Here is a 23,929-nt window from a genome sequence, read left to right as displayed (position 1 = left end):
AAGTCAGGCAGAGAAAAGCAAATGTCAGATGATTTCACTTATACGTGGAATAAAAAAAAAAAAAAAGAATAAACGAGCAAGCAGAACAGAAACAGACCCATAGATACAGAGAACATTTTGACGGTTGCCAGATGGGAGAGGGTTGGCAGAGAGGGTGAAAAAGGTAAAGGGATTAAGAAGTACAAATTGGTAGTTACGGAATAGTCATGGGGATATAAATTACAGGAGAGGGAATAGAGTCAATAATATTGTAATAACTATATACAGTGTTAGATGGGTACTAGATTTATCAGGGTGATCAGTTTTTAAGTTAACAGAAATGTCTACTCACTGGGTTGTACACCTGAAAGTCATATAATATTGTACATCAACTGCAATTTAAAAATTAAAAAACATTTTTAAAAATAAAATAAAAATCCATGTAATCAAAAGGAAAAAACACTTGCTAGTAGTCTTCAAAAAGGGTCAAGGTTATGAAAGACAAAGACGGAGGACCTGATACAGACTGCGGAGACTAAGGAAACATAGCTACATGCAGTATGGCATCCTGGACCGGATCCTGGACCAGGAAAAAAAAGACATTATGAGACAACTCGCAAAAGTCTGATATAGTCTACAGATTAGTTAATAGTTTTATATCAGTGTTAGTTTCCTGGTTGTAACTAGTGTATTGTGGTTACATATGATGTTAGCATTAGGAAAAAGTAGGTGGAAGGCATTTTACAATTTTTCTGTGTGGTATAAAATCATATTAAAATAAAAATTTGGAAAAAAATAAATCATGCAATTTATCATTGAGTTGTTCTTTCACAGATAAACCATCCAGAGCGTCCGAAATTGAAAGTTCAGAATAATTCTCCAATCCTTAATAGCTAATGTTTAAAATCTGTCGTTTTCTTTCTCCCCCTCATTTGGTATAATCTGACTCCGGGCTTGTTTTCTTAACCATCTAAGAGAAGCAGAGTTGTTGTTGTTCTTTTGGCAAAGGAAACTGCCCTTATCTTATCTTCAGCTCGATAGGTTGTTAAAACCAGAGCGAGGTGGGAGGAGGCTCTGAGCGGGGCTGGGATTTTGCGCGCTGCTCTGATGCGCCAGGCGGCCCTCACAGCTGCAAGCTGTCTAACGGGAAACTGTTTGCAAGGTTCCCCTAAATCTGAGCGTTAGAGGTGTGCTGCCGTGCAGTGAAAACAAGTCAAGGACCAAACACAGTGTAGGAGATACACAAAGGATTCAGCCTATCCATGGGCTGTATTAGCCACTTTTTTCAAGACATAAATATTATCCGTGACTACAATACAAAATATCAGAACCATGGGAAAGGTCTCCAGATGTGAACCCAGAAGCTTGGGTCCAAGTTCTGCTGCTGCCACTAATTATCTAATCTGTAGGAAAATAATTCTTAAACGGAGATAAGGCAACCAGTTTATGAAGGACTTGAGCTCGGGGTGATGCCCTCAGCTATCGGGCCTTATTTATCTCCTCTCACGCTCTTCTGACGTGGTTGGTTAGCATTTGTTCATTGCCTCTTAACACCAGTTGGGGCACATGCCATCACTGTCATTATTGATCGTAAGAATCTCATTTTCAGGTATTAAAATTTTAGTTCATCTGAAGCAAACTGTTAGGCTGACCGTTAATTCGCTGCTGTTCCCCTATCCCTACCACCAACCTCCTCCCTGCCTTTATCCACAAACGCCTAACCAGCTCAGGCCTAACCCTTGCGCTGAAATCCTGCACTGGAATCAAGCATGTTCCAGGAAGACTGACTCCCAGGCAGAACAAAGGCCCCGAAGGCCTTTGAAGAGAATTGAAAATCTGGGGGCAGCCACAGATTTTCTTAGTGTGTCGGCATGCCTGGGGTGAAGGAAGGGTGACTAGACATAATGGTGGGCAGGTGGGTGCCCCCACCCATCAGGAAGGGTTTTGTATCCCCCACAGGAAGGAGCCTGGCTATAACCTAGAAGGGAGGGGGCCATCAAAGCACTTACAGGGTTGAATTGTATGTTTTAAAGTTGATTCAAGGTTTGAAAGAAGGTCTCTGGCTATTCTAGCCCCCATTGATAGCTCTCTTTTCTGGCATGTTAGATCAGGCAGCAATCAAAATACTCCACCTGTCTCTTGATAATACAAATATAGGGTCTTGCGTCACCTTTGGATAGTTTTCAGCATTGCTTCTTGTCTCCAGAATTAGATCTTCGACTTCCTATACGTAGAAGACACCGTTGAAAGTCTTTTGTATGCCCTCACTGCTGAATTGACAGAGCTGGAAAGGAATTTAGCAGCCACTGAGCTCATCCTTTCTATTAACTGATGAAACCCAAGCCAAGGAGCTTGAGGGACCTGCCCAAGCCACACAGCTCGTTGGTGGCAAAGCAGGCGATCGGCCATATTCACTAACTGTTGCTTTACTGATACATTCACCAACAACTGGTTTTTGCAGCTGGTTATGATAGAGCCAGCTAGATGCATTAAGACAATTTCTGACTTGAAGTCTCCATCCAGACTAAATCAAATCAGGACCTGGAATATATTGTGCCTGCCTTAAAGAAAATGAGTCTGTGGATGGATAAAAACATTGGTAAGAAAGTTAGTCCTCATCACAGGCATTCCGTTTCTGAAGGCCCCAGTACTCACTTTTTGCCTACAGAGCCATGGGTAAAATATTTGGGGTGAGTGTGGGAATTGCTCCGACAAACCAGAGCCTACCTGGGAATGGAAGAAGGTAATCTGCATGGCTGATGGGGAGCGAAGGGAGCAGCGCTTGAGACGCAAGTCACAGGAGTGGTTCTGCCTGCTGCAGCGTGACAAATAACCTCTCTCCTTGCCATCAGTTAATTTAATAATAACTTTTCAGGAAAAAACAAAAAAACAAAGAAAAGGATGAGCAATTTCCATAGAAGGCATCGCCCTATTTTAGAAAATTTTAAATGTGAAAAAGAAAAAAGTGTTCACGCTAAAATCAAAGATGTAGATCACATATGGGCATCCAGGATGAGACATTTGGACATTTGTTCATCGAATGTTCTCTGATGACCACATTTCAATTCAGAAGCAAGCCAGCGCATTACTGGTGTGGTCTTCAATAGCGAAGGAAACGTCCTTAGAGGCGACTTCATGGTTAAATGTCACCAGGCAGGAAACTGAACTGGCATGGTGACTATGCCTCCTGATTTATGCCTGTGTGGGCAGAGATTCGTTTGCTCCCAGACTCCCCCTCCCCCACATAGTGCAGACTTTAGATCCTGGCTGTAATGATCTAATGCGTGCTGGTTAATTAACTTTATGGGCCACTGCAGAACAGACTGGTAAATCAATAGGCATGCCACTACAGTCACCTGCAGGCGGTATTCTGTGTTCCATTGCTCTAATGACGCCTGAATTCTGCTCTCCCCCAATTAATTGCCATAGAAGTGCTTCTCGACATGGCAACCACATGGATTATTGCTAACATTCCAGCTGGCTCTGAAGCACATGAAGTGGAGGAATTTCACTAAGAAAAGGTCAGGGTGAGAAACCTTCTCCTGAAAGCCCATTTGGCTTAGGGGGCTTGAGGGTTACAGAGATCTGTATGTGGGTCTTCGTTTTGCAACTTACTAACCATTTAACTGGATTTTGGTTGTCTCATCTGTAAAATGAGGTGAGTCCTCTGTGCTACTACCCCCCTCCCCAGCCTTCTACTGAGCAATGCTCTAGTCTGTTCTCTCTCTGCTCTCTGAAACAGCTCTTTGCATCTTCTCTCCCAGCTTCCAACATCTCCTCCCTCCGCTTCCCCCGTGTGCTCACTCAGGAGATGGACTTTTTTCTGTTTTAATTGATAAAAACAGAAGCAATCAGAAGAGAAGATCCAGCCAACACCCACTGCCTGCTTCCGCATCTCTCTCCTGACAGATGCACTGTGGGGATCCATAAAGTCAACCACTCCTCCCCTCTGGAGCAGTGCACCTCATCGCCACCCATCTACTCCAGGACGTCACCCCAGCTTTTCCTCCTTTCTCTCCTGAGTCCTGAAAGACATGCTGCAATAATCTTGCATCTTTAAACAGTTCAAAACAGAAAGCCTCTCCTGGTGCTACATCCCCCTCCATGACTGTGTTTTACTAACATCCTGTATAGCAAAAGTGCCTTGCCTTACCCCGACGTACTTCCCCTCTAGCCAATCTTTCCTGAAATCTTGCCAGTTAGGTTTTCATCCCCCACCCCCACACCACCACTTCACTGAGTGCATTCAAGTCCTGTTAAGGCTACTACCAAGGTCTCCCAGAGACACTCCATTTGCCAAATGTAACTACCATCCCTTACACCTCGTTTGACTTGATATCCAGGCTCTGTTTGATGCTGCGGGCGTTCTCGCCTCCTTGAGTTATCTTCTTCCTTTAGAGTCTAAGACATCCCTCTCTTTCATCCTTCTCCTTCCCCACCAGCCCCTCCTTCTCCGATTTCTTTCTTTGTCCTTAATCTTCTTGATGTCTGAATTGTTTGTTCTTAATCTTCTTGGCGTCCTGGACTCTGTCCTCAGATCACTTCTCAGTGTCTGCACGCGTTAAGTAGTGACCTCATCCAGTCTCAAGGCTGCAAATACCATCTATATGCTCGTGACTCCCACGTGTTTTATTGCAGTGAGGACCTGTCTTCTGAACCCCACAATCATATACTCAACTGCCTACTTGGCAGCAACACTTGAATCCAAAGCAAGCACTTCAAACTTAACTTACCCAAAACTTGACTCTGATCCCAACCCCACTCCCTACACCAACTTACTTCTCTGGGATCCTTCCTTTAGTAAGTGGTCCCCTATTCACCCAGTTGCTCAAGCCAAAACTCTTGAAGTCATTATTGACTCCTCTCTTCTCCTCATATTCCACACCCAGTTCCTTAACAAACCCAATTGTGCCCCAATTCAACCACGTCTTACTATAGCTGTATAAGGACAAGCCACAAGTACTTCTCACCAGGACACCTGCAAGAGTCTCCCAGATGGTCTCTCTGCTCCCATCACAGCCTTCTATGGTCAATTTTCCACATAGTAGCCAGGGTAAACTTTTTAAAATAAGGGTCAGGCCCTGTCACTTCTCTGCTCCCAGAAATCACCCTTAGGTGAAATTCCAAAGCCCTTGACATGACCTGCAAATGCCTGGTATGAAGCTGGCTCGACCTCTCTGTGCTTTCTCTCTCTCATTGCTGTGTTCCGGACACATTGACCTCTTAGACTTCCTCAAACATGCCCATCTTGCTCTCCTGTAGAGGCTTTTGCCCTTGGTTTCCCCACTACCCAGAATGCTCTTCTTCAAAGTAGTTCCTACCTTCACTTCCTTCATGTCTGTGCTCCATGCCATCTGTCTGAGAAGACCTGCTTGTTACAGTCTAAAGCCTGGCTCTGGCCCTTATACCTACCCAAATTTATATTATTACATATCTTTGATTATTTGCTTATTTTCCATCTTTACCCACTAGACTGTATCCCCAAAGCCAAGGGCTATGTCTGACTCCTAGTAGTAGTCCAATAAGGGCTTATGGAATGAATTATTTTAATAAGTGAATGAATGAATGAATGATCCTGTAGTCACAGGGTTGCTGGAATGATTACGTGAAATAAAGTATATTTAGAGCAGTTTCTAGCACATGGTACTCAAGACTATCTGTTCCTTTTGCCATGATTATTATAAATAGAATAGATGGGCTGTGGCAATGGAGTCTGGAAGCTAATCATTTTGTGACATCTGCTATTATCAGAGTTTGCTCCTATTTCTGCATCTCATATGTTCCCATCTGGCCTCAACTCTGGTAGGGATAATTGGAGAAAGCATGTTCCTTTGAGCTCACTGCTCAGACTTTGTTTAGCTTGTAGGCATTTCTCTTAAGCTGTCCACTTGAATAAGAAATGTCACATCAGCTCCCGAAGCAAATTCTCCAGTTCTAGAGGCAGACAGGCTCCGAAGGTCTAGCAGAATTTCCAGCCACGTGTCTCAGGGCAAGGAAAATGCCACAGGTTTCTTGGCATCATCCTACACTTCCAGGGGACACAAAATGCCACAGGGATGGAAGGGTTTGAAGGGAGGCAAGAAGCACCTGAGCACGGGAGGGAGGCCAGACTGCACATAGGCCGGTGTTACCCCACCACCATGCCTGTATTGGCAGCAGAAGACCATACAAGGATGTCTGATGCTCTGCCTTGATCAAAAATCATGCCCCTTTGTATTTTTAAGAAATTTGAAATATATAAAATAAACAGTGTAGCTCCCCAAAAGCAGATTGGCTTTCCATCCCCACATCCCTTCCACATTCATAGACCACCAGTTGTTCCAATCCCCTGGTGGTAACGGGTATTTCCCTTCCATCCCTCCATCTACTCTTGGTGAACTCACCAGCATGAGGTCTGGAGGAAGGCAGATTTAGGTCTTTACTCACCTAAGCTGTGTGGCCTTGGACAAGTCTCTTAACCTATCCCAGCCTCTATTTCTGCAGGGAAAAAGAAAAAAGTCTTCACTCCATGGTTGGGAAGATGTAAAGGCATCACCTGGTGAGGCACTTGGGCTAGTTCCACACCCCCAGCTCCATTCTGCCCTGCTCTGCCCACGCCGCTCCTTCCATTTGTACATTATAGAATTCTCAGCTCTCTCGAAGACAAATACCATGCGATTTCACTTATAAGTGGAATCTAAAGAGGGAAATAAATGAACAAAATAGAAACAGAGAGACTCATAGACACAGAGAACAGACTGATGGTGGCCAGAGGGGAGGTAGGTAAGGGGGCTCAGTGAAAAATGTGAAGGGATTGAGCAGTACAGACTGGAAGTTAAAATAGCCACAGGGATGTAAAGTACAGTGTGAGGAATAGAGTCAACGGTACTGTAATGACAATAAAAGGTAACAAGTGGGTACTGGAAATATAGGGGAAGATACTTTGTAAAGTATATGATTGTCTAACCACTATGATGTACACCTGAAACTAATACAAAATAATATTTAATGTAAACTGTAATTGAAAAATGAAATTAAAATAAGCATTGAAAAAAAAATTTTCAGCTCTGACACAGCCTCCTCTCTGCTCCCTTCACAGCTCTGCACTGATTTAATCAGGGTAGGTGTTACATTCTCTTTCTGAGACAAGAGTAGCCAATTCACTGAACCATCTGAACTCCAAGGAGGAAAATAGAAAATGACTTTCTTTTCCTATGATATTTGCTTTGATAAACTTCCCTCTCCTTGGTTTGCACAGTCCATGACAAAGTCTTGGCAGATTCCTTAACATCCTGATCACTTTAATTTATTCAAATCTGTCTAAAATACAACTTCAATCTCACCTCCTATTTAAGTCCCCCTTCCTCCAGTGCCAGGCCGGCATATAGCCGGAAGGACTTCAAGTGTAGAAGGTCTGTTCTATGATGTTGCTGCTTCCAGATCCTCCCCTCAATGTGGCTCAGTCTCAAAGAGTGAGGGTCTCATACCTCCCTCTCATTTACCTTTGCTGCAGATGGAGGGACCACTTCCCAAGAAGGGCTGTGCTCCCCGAGGCTCATGACTCCATTCTCCTATATCCATCATAGTACACTAGATTATGGGCCAGTAACAAACTCAAAAATAACTCAGGAGCACCTCTTTCTCCCTGCTTCTTCAAAAGCCCCAGCCCCTCTGGCAGGTATGGGCTACAGAGCAGAGGGAAAGGGACAAAAAAAAGGTCTTGGCTGGCCCACTGTTTCTGACCTTTCTGTGTATGATGTCGCTGCTTCTCTGGCTGATGATGCTCTTTCTGGCTGATGATGTCCCATTGCTGGCCCCCGCGGGGCTTCTCCAAAGGGTCCTGCAGGGCCATCCTTCCATACAGCCACCTGAAGGGGAGAGTCAATCTCACATGGCCACAGTCAATTTCAAATGAACAACCAAGTACAGTCCCACCACATGCCAGGAAATTGGGGAGAACAGCACTGTGTTGTGTACACACAATAGATACCTCAGTTAATGGTTTAGAAGACTAGCCATCCCATAGTTGACAGTTCTGTGGGTTGACCGTTTGAACGGGACTCAGCTGGTCTCATCTAGATGCCTTCATTCCTTGCAGGGAAGCAGGTGGCTCTGCTTCTGGGGTCTCACTTGAGTGATGGACAATGACTGGACCATGTGTCTCTCATCATCCTTCAGGCTAAGTTGGGTCTGTTCATATAGCAGTTTGGCACATTTCCAGGAAGGATGGCAGAAGCATGCAAGGCATCTTGAGGTCTGGGCTTGCTACTGGCTTAAAGTTACTTCTGCCACTTTCTATTGATCAACTTCCCCAAACCAACAAGATTCAAAGAGTGGGCAAATACGCTCCACCTTTGACAGGAGGAGCTGTAAAGTCACATTGCAAAGGGGAGTGGGAAAGTGGAAAGACAGAAAATTATGGCGTTATTGAAGTCTACACCCCAGCACTAAAGATCATCGCACCTTTCTGATCTTCTTAGGGAGAAGCTGGTGGGTGGGGTGGGGGGGAGGTGATGAAGAGGTGGCAAGGCTTGGCAGGGCCAGATCAACCACATTATGCATCCTGTCGGGGACTTGACCACTTGACGCAAGCCTTTATTAGAATAATGTGCTTAGCTTCATTTTCTCTGCAGGTTTAGGCCAGGGACATTTATTCCAGGCAATAGGCCAAGTCCCCGTGGATATTCAATTACAAAAGGAACTACCTTACAGGCAAAGTGACTTACTGCAGGTCAGGCAGCTACCGAGTGGTTTAGTTCTTTAATCTGGACAGAGAAAACTGTGTAGTAAGGGCTGGTGATGAAAATGCATAGTAAAAACCAGAGACTTTTAAAAGGCCACTGCAGCTGGGAGGGACAGAACAAGGCGAACGGTGGTGTGAGCTGTCCTTGGGATCCAGAATTTGCTAGTCGCTGGAGCCCATGATGATGTGCTTTTCTTTATGTTTAAGAACAAAGGAAACTTCATGAAGGATTTTAAACACGTGCTCACTTCTGTGTTTCCAAAAGGTTCTTCTAGCTCCAATGTGAGGACTGGACTGGAGGTTCAGACCAGCCCAAACCCAGACTTTTGGAAGTTAGAACTTTTCCAAGCTTCTTCCTGAGTCCCAAAGGCAAAGGAGAGGGGGTCCAGTTTGCCAAATGGACAAAGCCAAGCAGCGGGACAAGGGGAAGAGCAGAGACTGTCAAGTAGGCAATTCCACACTGTGGACTCCTCAAACACACACACACACACACACACACAGAGCACACACACAAAGGTTCCTTATCCATATGCTTCAGGCCCAAGCAGGCTTGGTAGTCTGTGTTCTCTGGATAGTTTAGCCAGATTGATTCTGAGTTTGACAGTGGCCTCTCCTGCTTTGCTAGGTAAAGAGATAAATGGCTGCTAAGTGACCATGAGCAAGACAGGCCAGCAGAGGCCCCAACATTACAGACCCAGCCTTTGAGCCCAAGAGTTTGTACATGTAATATTTCTGCAATTCAAATTCAAAAAGCAAGAAGTATCAAAAAACCCACAGTCATGGGATATTTTGACGTGGGCTGGGGTGTAGACTTCAATAACGCCATAATTCTCTGTCTTTCCCCTTTCCCACCCCCCTTTGCAATGTGACTTTACAGCGCATTGGTGGGACCCCAAGGAGGCAGGGAGGTGGAGCAGGGGCAGCAGGTAAGGCAACATGGAACCTTTTTGGCTCGGCAGGGGTGTGGGCTGTTGAATTCCCTCGAGGCACTGACATCACCCCACCTGCAGAGGGACATCTGAGAGCCTCCTAAGGGCTGAGGGTGTCCGTGGGAACCAAGCAGTGCATGGAGCCAACGACACCCCCACATCATGCGTCTGCGCAACTGATCGTAAGAGAGTCTGTTCTGTCATTGCATTGCAGCTCCAGAAACTAAAACGATCACTTTCTTTCAAGACCAAGAGTCTACGGAGCAAAAGTGCTGACAACTTCTTCCAGCAAACCAGCAGCGACACGAAGCTGCATGGGGATGCGCTGGCCGAGGTCAGCCCCAGCTCCAGCCCGCTCCCTGCCCCAGCCAGCCTGACGTCCACACCCACCAGGGCGGGCCTGCACCCAGGCAGCGGCAAGGCCCATGCCTTTCAGGAACACATCTTCAAGAAGCCCACTTTCTGTGACGTCTGCAACCACATGATCGTGGGTAAGGCCTCTCCTGCCCCTCCCTCCCGGTCCCCCCCTGCAAAGCCAAGGGAGAGTGGCGTCTGTTGCATGGGTCCCGGTCCCCGCAGACAGACTCTGCGTCTCCGAGGTGTGCACCTAGGAGGATTGTTTGGGAGCACTGGGGGGGGATGGCATTTGTGAAAAGGTACAGGAAGCAGGACAGGCAGTGGGAGAAGTCAGGTTGTGATATAGTTGTAACAAAACCTTCAGCCAATCCTCCCGGGAGCTCTAGCCCTTACTAGTCCAAATTGCATTGAGGCTGGAGGTCTGGGACTTTGTGCCCCTGTGGCGGACATAACTTTGAACAAAGTAGCTCTTCTTAGCCAAGGGCAATTAGCAGAGGGGGAGTTAGTAGGAGGCCACCGAAATGGCATCTGAGGATGCTGCAGTTTTTCGGGGGGATCTCAGTGAGCATCCCAGCATTTACTACAGTGTGTGTGGGATGTCTATCTGGGGCAGCCAGCAAAGGGGGCTATTTCTTGGTGAGTTACAAATGAATTACAGGGAAGTGTGGGAGGGATGATTCTGGGGTTGGGGACCTCGAGGAGGTACTAAACCAGGCAGAAAATATGGTTCAGCCAGCATTACAATTCTGGACCCGGAGAGAACTCACCTGTGGTCCCTCAGAGAAACGGTGGTAGCCTGAGAGACCTAGGGGTTGTACCCACATGCAGAGAATGACCTACGCAATGCCCCAGCTAGATGAAAAGCATGTGCCATTCAGGGCCACGGGGACAGAGATTTCCACACTTCACTCTTCTGCATCCCCCATGTCAGAAACCCAGAGACTAAACAGATGGAGGGAAACAAAGGGAATGTGGGTAGGACTCTGTGAATTTAAACCAGTGGTTTCAAGAACAGTAGTGTATCCTGGAAACAGAACAAGAGAAAAGAGGGAAGGAGACAGGTGCGCGTCTGCTCTTGGCAGAATATGGGGATGGACCTCCCTCCCCCCAGTAACTCCCTATTAGCAGAAGTTAAAGGGCAGAGGCAGGAGAGGAAAATGAGGCTGCAAATCAAAAGATGCCAGGCTGATCCAGCTGTGGACCGGCTTCCTGGGATGGTGCTGGTCTTCCGGACATGTAACCATGGAGATCCCCGGAGTGCCCGAGAGGACGCGGAGAGGGAAATGGGTGTGGCGGACAGGCCCTGCCCACCCTGGGGTCCCCATGCCAGGCCTACACTGCAGCTCTTGCTCACTTACAGCCTGGATGCTCCGCTGGGGGCTTGGCAAGGATGCTTTAGGGAAGATCAAGAGCCTCCGATAGTCCAGTGGGGGGCCAGGGCCCGGTGCGGGCCCTGACAAAAAGCTAATACGTGAATCATTTCCTCTCACTGCCCAGCCCCTCCACCCTGACACACAGCCCTCCTCCCAACCCTGCATTTCCCCTCATGCTCTTTTCCTGTGGCCCTGGCATCTCTTCTGAGGATGACAGTTGTCCCAAGTCTGGTTCCCTAGAAGCAGAGCCTGAGACGGGATTCAAGTGCACCTATAAGTAATTGAGGGGGTACTGCTGTCAGGGGAAGGGAGAGAGAGAGGAGAGGTAGGGCAGGGAAGGAGCTAAACCAGGACATGGTCACTGCTGGAGTCTCATTTTTGACCTGGCCTGGGAATTGCACCGGCTGTCAGTGGGCTTTGGAGGTGGCTCACATTCTGCTGAAGGAAACTTTCAGAAGAAAGAGTAGCAGCCAGCACATCCATTTCCCACTAGTGTATTGGTGGTTTTTCGCTATGGTAACAAATAACCACACACTCAGTGGCTTGAAACAACACAAATTTATTACCTGGCAATTCTGGAAGCCAGAAGTCCTCACTGGGTCTTACTGGGCTAAAATCAAGCTGTCCATAGGCTGACTTCCTTTCTGGAAGCTCTAGAGGAGAATCCGTGTTCTTGTCTTTTCCAGCTTCTAGAGGGAGCCACACCTTGGCTTGTGGCCCCTTTCCATGTTCAAAGTCAGCAATGGCAGGTCATGTCTTTCTCCCCCTGCCCTGTCTCACAAGGAGCCATGTGATTACAGTGGACCCACCTGGATAAATCATGATAAGGTCACCTGAGTAGCACCCTTACTTCCACCTGCAACCTTGATTTTCCCTTGCCATGTTAACAGCACGTTCACCAGTTCTGGGGGTTAGGATGTGAACATCTTTGGGAGGACATTCTATGCCTGTGCCCACCCAGGAAAGGGTACCTGGGCAGGGCATGGGTAGTATCTACCACAGCCATAGAAGAAAACCTTGGCTGATCACAGGACGGATCTCTATGGACTCCTTTCCTCCTTGGTGCCAATCATGTGACTTTGTGTTCCAGCTAATGGCTTGATAATGTCCATCCTGAGGGGCTATTTTCATTCAAAATGGGCAAAGATATTCCCTTCTGTTGGTGCACGGTATGGGAAAACAACGACCCTTGTTTTTCTCCTGGCTATTTTTATGAAAAAATTAGCCCTTCCCCTTCCCAGATAAAATGAGATGAGGGAGTGGGGATATTAGAAAGAGCATGATCATGAAATCAGATGACTTGGATTTAATCATTACTCTCCTTGAAGCAAAGAAAGATATTTGGAGGGTAAAACAAATTAGTTTAACAGAAAAAAATTTTTTTAACTTAATAGGCATAAATAATTGAGAATATAATGTCCAGATAACAGGCAATTAGTCTCTCATCTGCATAGCAATATTTCACATATACCTTAAGGATTATCTCTAATTCTGCATTTCACATTTTTGAGAGTATGAACGAGCAAATGGGTGTCTAGGAGAGAGTGATCAGAATGGTGAGTGGTGTGTCAACATAAAATTATGAGGAAACCCTGGGAGTCTGGTGTGGGAAAAACTTTAGATGTACAGCTGTGTTTTAAAATAGCGTATTTGAAGAGTTAAGAGGCTCATTCTATGAGGCTTTAGAGGGAAGGATTGGGAACAAAGGTTTAAGTTAAAAAGGCAAATGTCAGTGAGAATCTAACCTTTTAACTGATGCACTTGACCTGTCATTGAATGACTCGCCTTATGAGTAGCATGTGATTTAACTTCTGTCAGGCATAGGATCACCTCAAAGGTCTTTTCTTACTTAAATATACGATTTTCCTTGAAATGAGACTTGGAATGTTTGTTGCTTCCCAAAATGACCAATGTCTGTCATCACTGAACTTGAACTTATGGTGTCCAATATGGCCAAGAGGGCAGAGTTTTGCACCTCCCTTCAACCTTGACCGAGAGCCAGTGAAGAGGTGGGATGTTCAAAATGGGGAGCGATGTCAGCCCCCGTTGTGACTGTACACACAGGGCTATCCTCATCTTCAGAAACTCACTATTTACCCACATTCTCCTTTTCTCATCACTGTTATGCATGTGCTTCCTTCAAACAGTCCGCATTTAGGATCAGTGTTTGTGTCAGTCAAGGATTTTTCATAGTAATGCTACATAACAAATACTCTCAAACTCTGGGGCTTTTAAAGTAGCTTTCTTTTACACTCACTCAGGCATCTTCAGATCAACTGGGACTTGGCTGATCCAAACTAAACCCAGTTACTTATCTTCTCTCTATTCCTTATTTCTCACTCTTTCCATGGATCAGTGGACTATCCACATCATATTCTTCTCATGGCAAGGACACGTGGAAGCGTGCAAAGCTTCTTAAGGCTTTGGATTAGAGATGACACTGTCCCTTCCACTGGCATTCCACCAGAATGAGAGCCAAGCTCAAGTCAAGGGATAGAGAAGTGCACTCTGTCTTGAGTGACAGCAACTTCAAAGCCACCTGGCAAAGGGCATGGGTACAGGGAGGGGTGAAGAATGGGGTCAATAATTCAACCTACCATAGTGCTGAGGATGGCCTCTGAATTACTAACCTATTTAGTTTGGTAGATTCTGCTAAGTCTTGGAGCCATAACACCCTTCAAACTCACTTCTCTATCTGGAGGTGATGCCTGGCGCCTGACTGTGAGCATGGCAGGGAGGGGGTCTCACATGTTCCATGCTCAGAATACTTAGGCAATTTGGCCTCCGACTTAGTTTTTGTGTCTGTCTCCCTAGCATCTGAGTCTGACGCATCACTTTCAGTTTCCACCAGGCCTTTTCAAGGTATTGCTATTCATAACCTTTAAGTAGGTGACTATGCATCTCTATTTTAAATCTTATTGTGACCAGTGTGAAAAGACAACAGGAAGGCATGTTTTCTAAAATGCATAAGGGAACTGAGTTACACATTCTGAGGAATGTCACAATCATTATCCTACAGAGGATTCTAGGTACACCTCACCAAGCAACAATTTCGAAAGACTTTATTTTGAAAAATCACAAAAAACATGCCCTGTGCCAAAGAGAATTGCGCTATACTTTTCTCTCATCAGAACTGAATTTATATTGTAGCTGGCTTTTTATCTTAAGAAAGAAAGAGGAAAAGAATAGTCCACAAGGCCTGCTGTTCTTTTCAAAGATGAAAACAAAGTAAACCAAATAGTAGGCTCTTCGTAGGAAAGGAGAAAGGAGATGAGAGTGGCAGGAGGGGTAAGGGGAGAGAGAAAAGGCAGGAGGAAGGAGGTGAGGAGGAAAAGAAATGAGGGGACGTGGAGGCTGATAAATGTTTTAACCCCCTGAGACCATGCCTAGGCCTTTGTAGTCTGTGATAATGGAGCTCAGTGGCTCTGCCCCTTTTCTCTTTCTTTACTCTTCAAACCCAGCCTCCTGTCTCTACCCATATCAACCTGAAGATTTGTTCTTTTCATGCCACAGGTCATTTTTATATTTTAAATTCTAGGGAAAGACCACCTGCTGTTATCCTCTTAGAATGACATTTTGGAAAATATATTCAAGCAGATACTTTTTTTCCTTTCAACAAGAACCAAAGGTTATATAATCATAGCCAAGAACAATCAAATCTCATTTCTGCAGTTTCTAGATGATGGATATTTATTTAAAAATAAAAGGAATCTGGCCCTGGCCATTGTGGCTCAGTTGGTTGGAATGTTGTCTCATAGCCCAAGGGTTGAGGGTTTGATTCCTAGTCAGGGCACATACCTAGGTAGCAGGTTAGATCCCCAGTCCAGGTACATGCAAGAGGTGGCCAGCTAATGTTTCTCTCTCATATCAATGTTATTCTCTCTCCCTTCCTGTCTCTAAAAGCAACGAAAAAAATGCTTGGATGAGAAATTAACAAACAAACAAACAAGCCTGGCATTCTCATTGTCTAGGATTTCTAAGTCAGATTGGAGACTCAGAGTTGCATTTACAAAGCCTCACAAAGGACCTTGCCTGACTGCCTGTGCCTTAAAGCTGGAAAGACTACACATTTGCCATGAGAAAGCAACAAATAAAAGTAGACCTGGACCCTAGCCTCCATCTCTGCCCTTCTGTTTAGAATATCCTTAGCTCCTTCACTCTGTAACGCATTACCTATGGCCAGCTTTGCCCTTGTGCTTGGCCTTGACCCTGAGATTATTCCTCTATGACTGACCTGGCTCCCATGCCTCTTGGGCTAAGCAGACACTGTGGCATGCCTGTCTGCTAATCGAATCTTGCCTCTAGGACATTGCTGACCTTTATGATCCTCCTCAGATTATCCCTTTCCAAAAAAGTTGATCATCTATGCAAGCCAAAACTGCTCAACCCAAGCTTTCTTAGAGACCCACAATAAATAGGCAGTCAGGTATACTTGCCTACCCCAATGCTGGATGTCCAAGTCTTTGAGTCAGCAGGACTCAAGACTCAGCCTTAGACTAGGAGAATCCTCTTGTACTTGGTTAGATGAATATACTTCCTCCACCGAGCACATCTACTCTTGCCATCCTTAGGCCCTGGCAATGGTAGTTGGGGGTGGGGGGCTCATCTTCATTGTATATCAACTAAACGTATTCCATCTCTTGCACTCTGTCTTCACATGGGATTAACTCTCTACAATGACTCATTTCAAGAGAGTATAGGGATATCCATGTGGTAATCTGCATCTCACTGAAATTTCAAGACTTGAACAACTCAACACGAACTATTAATGTAAATAAGTCAATGCATGGGTCTACTCCATAAATTAAGGAGGTTTTTCCAAGGAACTCCATTCTTCCATTTACCAACAGATACCTTGTTTCCAAAACTATTTTTAAATTAACTAAATATTTTTAGTTGGCATTCAATTAGAAGTCACAGCATATTAAATGAGCTCATGTTTCCTATGCAAATGTTTAGCAAAATGCCTGGATTTAATAGCCTAAAATTTCAAGTTTCCTTATACAGTCAATGCAGAGTCCAAGAACCATTCACTTTCAAACTGTCCAAGCAGTAACCACTGGGAAAAATAATTATGGCTTTGTCTTAAGTAAAAATCCCTAGAGGTTCTTGGGAGCGTGGTTTGTTATGGGGAATGCCCCCAGGAGAAGGGGAATCAGAGGAGCTGGAGGGTCAGGGGAAGGAACTAAGCAAGGATATGGTGTCCACCGGGCTTGGCTTCAGACTGGCCCCACCCTGGGGCACTCTGGAACACAGGCTCTATCACCTCGTGGTGCCAAAGGGACTGGCCTTTGTATGTTACCACCACTCAGTCATTGGCCATGGCTGCCCACAGGAGGCAGTGGGGATGTGACATCCCAGGCAAGGAGGACCTCATTTGGGTGAGAGCAATCCTCTGAGAAAAAGGCGCCCGTGAGCCATTAGCAGCCAACACGCACAGCATCAGCATGATAAATAAGATCTCAACAACATCACCACTATCAACACACTCTAAAGCCACAAGGTGCAATATAAAAACATCCTCCACTAGGAATGAATTTAAAATGCAGATGGACCCTTGGCATTGTGTACCTATAACATTATGTTACCATTATCATAAATAATATGACATGAGGAAATATTACAGTACACTGAGTCCAGGACCATTCTGCTGTGCTCTTGTTTGACCATTACTTTAATTATTTCCTGACCTATTCTGACCTCGTCCGATTGCTCAAAAAAGCCAGATCAAACAAACCTTGAATGGAAAAAATACACACACACACACACACACACACACACACACACACACAACTAAAATGACAAAGCAGTGTTCATTCATCAATTAAGTTATCTCTTAGCGGGAAAGGCCAAACAGGATTCAAGGGAAATATTAAAAAGCAAAGGTCAAAGCCGTGTATTCTCAGAACAGAATTAAAACTCGGAGGTGTCATCAATCATTTAACTGGACAGTTGTTTCAGGAGCCATACAGTTTAAATAAGAAAACACAAACGCTCTCTAGAAACATTTCCATTAATTTCAAATAGATACTTTCCTTTGAGCCGTGGTTTAAAAACACAGCGCCCAGACTGCAGTGGTTTGTCCAGCGGGATTGTTAACCTTGGGTGTTTTAACTGCTTTAAAGTAGCAGTAACTTAGTGGCTACTTTTTTTTATTAGGGGACAAAAATGTCATGTGATACTCAGTTCAGCTGAAGTAATCTCTTTGTATTCTTTGCTCATCTGGTCCCCTTGGGAGAGTCATGCTGACCCCGACGGCTGCATTTTAAGTGAGAGTAAGTAAAACTGGAGCCCGGTCAGGCTAAGGAAGTGGTGATCCAACCAGATGAATGCCCGCAGGAGCTGGCTCTGTCTGGCCCAGAGAAGACGTGGGAAAACATGATCACTTTGAACAACTGAAGAGATCTCGTCTGGAAGAGAGAGCAGACTCACCCAGGGTCCCCAGTGCACAGTGATGGATGGTGGAGGGAGGTAGAGTTCAAGACAAAAAGCAAGAGCTTCTAAAGGCAATTACAGAAATAGGCACCATAGATTTGGGGAGAGATCTTCCATGGTAAAATATACGGTATGTTTACAAAAGCTGCACATTGTCCTCCCTTCAGCTCTTCATAACACTTCTTAGCATTGCCAAGTCCTTCTATCCTGAGAACGACCCAGTGTTATCAGTGGAGAACAGAGGGAGTGGAGCAAATGGATTATAACTGAGGAGTTCTCCCTCCTAACTAACATCCACTTTTCCCTAATTCTTCTTGACTGCCGTTGAACACTCTTTGGCATCCATCTCTTTAATGTGCACAATTCAGAGAGCCTTTCCAATGCCTGTAAAAGCAAACTCATTAACAAGTTACTGAGACTTCAGTTCAGGCCCACTCTTCCCAGAAAATATCGTACCCAGCCCCGTTCAACTAAAAGGGCACAAAATACTTTTAAGCTAGCATCTTCTATTAGTTTCCTGAAATTTTATGCCTGCTGCCACGTACTGTTTATTTTAAGAAATCTCTCACTGCAAATTACCTAAATGAAAAAGTAAACCACATTCCTTCCAACAAAGATGGAACAGAAATGGATGTTAGCTGGGTATAAGGAAGGAGGTATCTGAGAGTCTCACACAGAAATGGAAGCAACGGCTGTTAGAGGTTAGCGTCATCCTCTGGGACATCAATGGGACAGGCAGGTCATGGCTTTGAAAAGGTAAAAATCCTTGACCTGCCACCGAAAGCAAAGACAGGACGGGGGGAGGTGGACAGGACTTCCTATGGTACCCTATTTCTCATCACTCTCCCTCAGACGTCCTATTCCTTGTGGGAGGTCCTAGCAGTGTTTTCCGAGCCCATTTTCTGAGCCCATTTTCTGTGCCTTGGCGTTTTGCTCTTCCTTCTGGAACACCTAGAAAGCGCTTCCTTCCTGCTCCATCTCCCCATCTATCCCAGTTTCAAATCAATCAAGACCCAACTAAAATGCTCTAGCCACCAGGTCTTGGCTGACCACATATTTTCTCTGAATTTGTATGTCGTTTTCCAAACAGACTAGACTTTGGTAAGCTCCTTGAAGACATGACCATGTCTAATGTATGTGCCTTTTTCCACAGCAGCACACAACTCGCATTTAGTCAGTATCTTAAAAAAGAGTAATTAGTGAGTGGGGAAAAAATAGGCCGCTTTCAAATATTAACCAACACAGATCAAAGCGAATTTAAACAAGATAGAAGAAAAACATGGGAAAATCTCTAATCCTTCTGAAAGTCACTCCCAAGGACATCAGGGCTCCAGCCTGCCCAAAAGGAAGCTGGACACGGAAGTCCTATTTTCTCATCTGTCATCTTTCTCTTTACTTCTCCTGTGTGTTACATATTTTCATGCAAAGTTACTCAGCATACAAAGGGCCATTACAGAAATATCTTCATTGTGAATTATAGCCATATCCAAATCAAATGACATCCTATCTTGTTTAATATTTTTGTACTGAATTTCACTGTTACAATAATACTTCCACCTTGGGGTTTTGTTGGATTTTTTTCCCTAATTGCCTGATATACCTTTATCTCTCCTTTAACTTTAAACCTTTTCATCATGTTATCTAATTGCTTCTTTTAAAAATCTACTTAATTGGATTTTAGATTTACTTCCTCCTCCAACCTGAATTTTTACTCTTAAACAGAGGAGTTTTATAGATTTGGATTCATAGTTATGAGTGAAATATTTGGCTCTGCTGCCTGTTACTCTTTTTTGTGTTTCCTTCCATTGTGTGCATGTGTGTGTGTCTGTGTGTCTGAGTTAGCTTTGTGTTGTTGATATATTCTTTCTTTTTTAACCTTTAATGTTTTGAAAGGCATATATTTTTCTCCTAATGATTACCTCTAAGGTTTTCAAAATACATTCTTTATTCTACATTTCTCAACTTATTAAAAAATAAAAGTAAATATGACATTTGATTCCTCTGTTACTCGAGATACACTCGCCAAACTTTTAATCCTAATTTCCATCCTGCCAGCAATAGCATTTCTACTTCTGGCTTTTGCATATTAAGTATAACACTCTTATTGATCCAGATTTTTATTGTTATTCCAATGTTTATAATTCAGACCTTTGATTGAGAATAAATCTTAAGATATACATACATTTTATAGCAAGACATACATCTATTTAGACATTTCTAGTCTTAACTGATTTCAACATTTACCACCAGTTCTATTATTACATAACATCTCCAATCTTAAGGTCTTATTTTTATATATATTTTGTTTGTTTATTTTTAGAGAGAGGAGAAGGGAAAAAGAAAAACATCAGTTGGTTGCCTCTCACACACTCCCTGCTGGGGACCTGGCCAGCAACCTAGGCGTGTGCCCTCACTGGGAATCAAACCAGCATCCTTTCAGTTCGCAGACTGGCACTCAATCCACTGAGCCACACCCGCCAGAGCATCCAATCTTAAGCTCTTATTTTTGTTTTGTTTCTCAGTTGTTCATGGGTACCAAAGGCATAAGTGAGTAAATTGCCACGGCCCCCACTTGCTTGGGTCATGAACCTCTTGCAGGCTGGGGCTGACCAGTGATGAGTCCAACCTGGAACTTCTTGCAGTCTCTCCTCAATGCCCCTTGGCCATATTCTGTGGCTTTGTGTCTCTGCCCACTCTGCTCTTACTGAAGCTAGTAACACTCTCTCCTCAATTAGCCCATGAAATCCAAAGATCTGGGGACTGCGGCGTTATGACAGTATTTAAGTCACCTGCAGTGTCAATTCTGCCCTTCATACCTCTAATAAGAATTTTGATTGTAAAACTTTATTTTTTGCTTCCTTACATTCCCCATACATTACTTCAGGGTTGTTTCTTTTTTTAATTTCTTTGTTTGACTCCTTTATCAAATACCCAGTTCTCTTGTATTTTTTTTTTTTTTGTCAACAAAAAGCAGATGCTATATATAATTGTCTTTTGTTTAACATGATGAAACAAGATACGTCTTCTTTTATGGCATTGCTGATGGGAGTAAAGGAGATGGGTTATGTCACATAGTCACACAGACCAGGCAAATGGCAAATGTGACAGCATCAACTCCGGAGAGCGGAGGCTGTGGTGTGTCATGCTGTGTTCACATTAGTAGCCTTAGCACTAAGCCTGGACTGTTCTGTAATTGTTGTTCAGTATGAATTTGTTAAGTAAGGGAATCAATAGATCAATGAATGCTCAACCAGTGAGAATTATTGTCAGAATTATGATTATGATTATTTTTATTAAACACAAAGCAAAATATTCCAAATTAATAAGGTAGAGCTCTGGATGATCTCACTAAGTAATTATCCGGCAAACACTGAGCACCAGCTCTGTGCCAAGGCCTGTGCTGATATCTGCCATCTTCGTAAATTCAAGTGAGGAGACTGAGAGGTCACAAAGGAAAGGGGAATAGAAGTTATCTAGAGACTGGAAGGAGTGAGAGGGAGCCATGGTCACTTTCAGCTGAGACCTGTTGGGCGCCCCGCCCCCCACGACAGACTCTGCTGTGTTCAGAGGACAAGGTGGGGTTAACCAGCCTCATGATGCTCTCACTGGCCTTCTTCCAAGGCCACCCCATCCCCTACCCCCATCGAGGTAAATGATCAGACTAGGATGTCCTGAAACCAGGTCACTGGTGGGAGGATCTCTAAACCCCATTCAGGGAAGTCAGGAAGCCAAAGGAACTGTTAGAGTCTAGTTAGTCTCAATGATGTTGGTCATACTTCTACATATGTTCCTAATTCTGTCTTTCTCAACGCACACAAATGCTAATATTAGGAAGAGGAGGACACCGCCTCTCTCCTCTACCCCATCATGAACACCTCATGACTATTGAGAATAAGAAAGGGACCAGGAGGTGAAAAGAGAATCTTTATATGTGTCCAACTTCCCAGAAAATAAAAATTTCCCAAGCTGCCAAACACTGCCGTTATCTTATCAATGTAAGAAAGAAAATGCTGAACTTCATTCCTCTGAACTGTTTATTTTACTAGTGATGACTAAAGACTTAAATGGTCAAGCTTGGGGAAAAATCATTTTTAAAAAGTCAGCCAAAGGGAAAAGATGGTCCCTCTTAGATGAGAGATGATGATGTTTGCAAGGCTTTGGTGATTTCCTGAATCACCGCCTAGAGGTAGTCTTTCAGAAAAACGATGGGTTTTTTGGTGCCCCAAAGAAAAGCTTTGTATTTTAGGAACCTTTTAAGACCATACCTAAACAGAAAGAAAAAACAATACTGGAAAGTATTTTCACTGAGTATATAACCAGCCAGAGTGGAGATATTTAAGGTGACCTTTTGTTAAATTTTTAGTCATTCCCTATCGGTCACCACCTAGATGCTATTTAGTAACATAGCAAATATTTATTAAATATATATATATATATATTTCCACGTTCTTCTGACTTACTGTGCTTCATATATTTTCCCCTTGTCCTTTCCACCAAGAAATGAAAATGGTGCCAGGGCAGAAGGAAAGGAGGAAATCACTCCAGGTGGAGCTTGGGTGGACAGAAGTAAGACAGTACTGTGAATGCTGGATACACTGGGAGGGTTGTCTAAACTCGAAGCTGCAAGGCCTTTTTGTGACTGTGCTATTGCTGATTCCTGCCTTCCTACTTGGGAGTCAGACCACACCATGACAGGCAAATGTAGACAGGCTTCCTACCCTTGGATCCATGAGCAGTTCCGTGTTTGGAAGCTAGGGACCTGGGGGAATAGGCCGTCTCCTATTAGAAACACAGGGAGACAAAGACCTGTTGGAAAATGTATCCTGCACTTCCATTCAGCTGCCATAACAAGGGGTGCCCCACTGACCTACTTTAGAATCGTCGCCTTGGTTGTACAGCCACAGTGGATGCCACATCATAAAATGACAGAAGTGGGCCCATTATAAAAAATGGGACATCCCTCCCTGTGTATCTGAGACTCAAAGCATCCAGTGCGTGTGTGTGTGTCTGCATGTGTATGTCTATGGAAGACACCCGGACATTGTGACCCAGCCATTAAAGAAAGAAGATGGGGGCAAGAGAAATACATTGCTCCCAAAGCATTTTCTTTGTAGCTTATCAACACTGCTTGGTTGCATAACCAGAAAAAGAAAGCATTGATTCTTCCCGCCCCCCCCCCAACAGGCTAAGCTTACCTGGAAAGAAAATATAAAAACCTATAGCTATCTTGCACTCCTCACCCCAATAACAAGACAAGAAACAAGTTCATAAGTGCACATACTTATACATGTGTGTACATGCACACACCATGCACACATTCTCACATTCCCACCTTCCCCTACACAGGAAATGTGTGTTTCCATCGGCATAGCACAGTCACATTTTAAAGAATTCACACCCACTTCAGCCTGTGTCTGAGCCCTTACGATCTAAGATTCAAGCACCATCCTCACCCTGTTCATAATGCCATAAAAAAGAAATGACAAGAATCACATAGCATTAAAACTGAAGAGGGACAATGAGCAGGCCTGACTCAGTTTGACCCGGAAGGATTCTATCACTTTGCATGAGATCAGCCTGATATCCCTGTTGAAAAAGGAGATTTCAAGGAAAATTTTCTAAGCATCTGTGTCCTGGGTTTAGAAAGAGAAATGAAAAGTACCTGTCCGATAGAGGTGCTGTGGAGATTACATGAGATGGCAGCCAAAATCAGCGGTGCTCAGGGAGCAGTGGCAGGGCTCCTGGCTTCCCCCGGCTCCCTGTGCTGCCGCCGGCCCGCCCTCCTTGCCAAGGTCTAGCTTCTCACTTCAGCTGCCAGAACCTTCCTGCCAGATGCCTTGTCGATGCCAAAATACTTCAGTGTATCCACAGTAGAACAAAGCATCTTCTCCCATACAACCTGCCCCTTCACTGATGTCCTCTCCCGCTGGGGCAGATGGCACCTGCGTGCTCTCAGCTTCCCGGCCAGAACCTCGAGGCCACCTTGGACTCCTCCCTTCCCCCTCTCCACCCCTGAGCAAACTGTCAATCCTCCTTCTGTGAGTCCTCTGTGACCAGGCCTCTCCTCTCTTCCCCATGGCTCCCCAACCCCCAGTCCAGGCTTCAGCACATCTCACATGAGCTGTTCTAGGAAC

At 44.6% G+C, this 23,929-nt stretch overlaps 1 protein-coding gene across 2 annotated transcripts in view; it reads left to right on the top strand.

Moving 5' to 3' along the window:
• The window catches only part of STAC (SH3 and cysteine rich domain), a 115,324-nt gene that overhangs the window by 33,862 nt on the left and 57,533 nt on the right, over positions 1–23,929 (top strand). For both annotated transcript variants that reach the window (XM_054595143.1, XM_054595142.1), the window contains exon 2: positions 9,845–10,121. In XM_054595143.1, coding sequence (XP_054451118.1) covers positions 9,845–10,121 — 277 coding nt within the window. The remainder of the gene's footprint in view (positions 1–9,844; positions 10,122–23,929) is intronic.

This window comes from Pteronotus mesoamericanus, unplaced genomic scaffold, assembly GCF_021234165.1.
Source record: "Pteronotus mesoamericanus isolate MK-2021 breed Mesoamerican mustached bat unplaced genomic scaffold, CSHL_Meso_final scaffold_54, whole genome shotgun sequence".
In the NCBI taxonomy this organism is placed as follows: Eukaryota; Metazoa; Chordata; class Mammalia; order Chiroptera; family Mormoopidae; genus Pteronotus; species Pteronotus mesoamericanus.
Note: the sequence above shows the minus strand (reverse complement) of the source record. Positions and strands in the feature narration are given on the sequence as shown.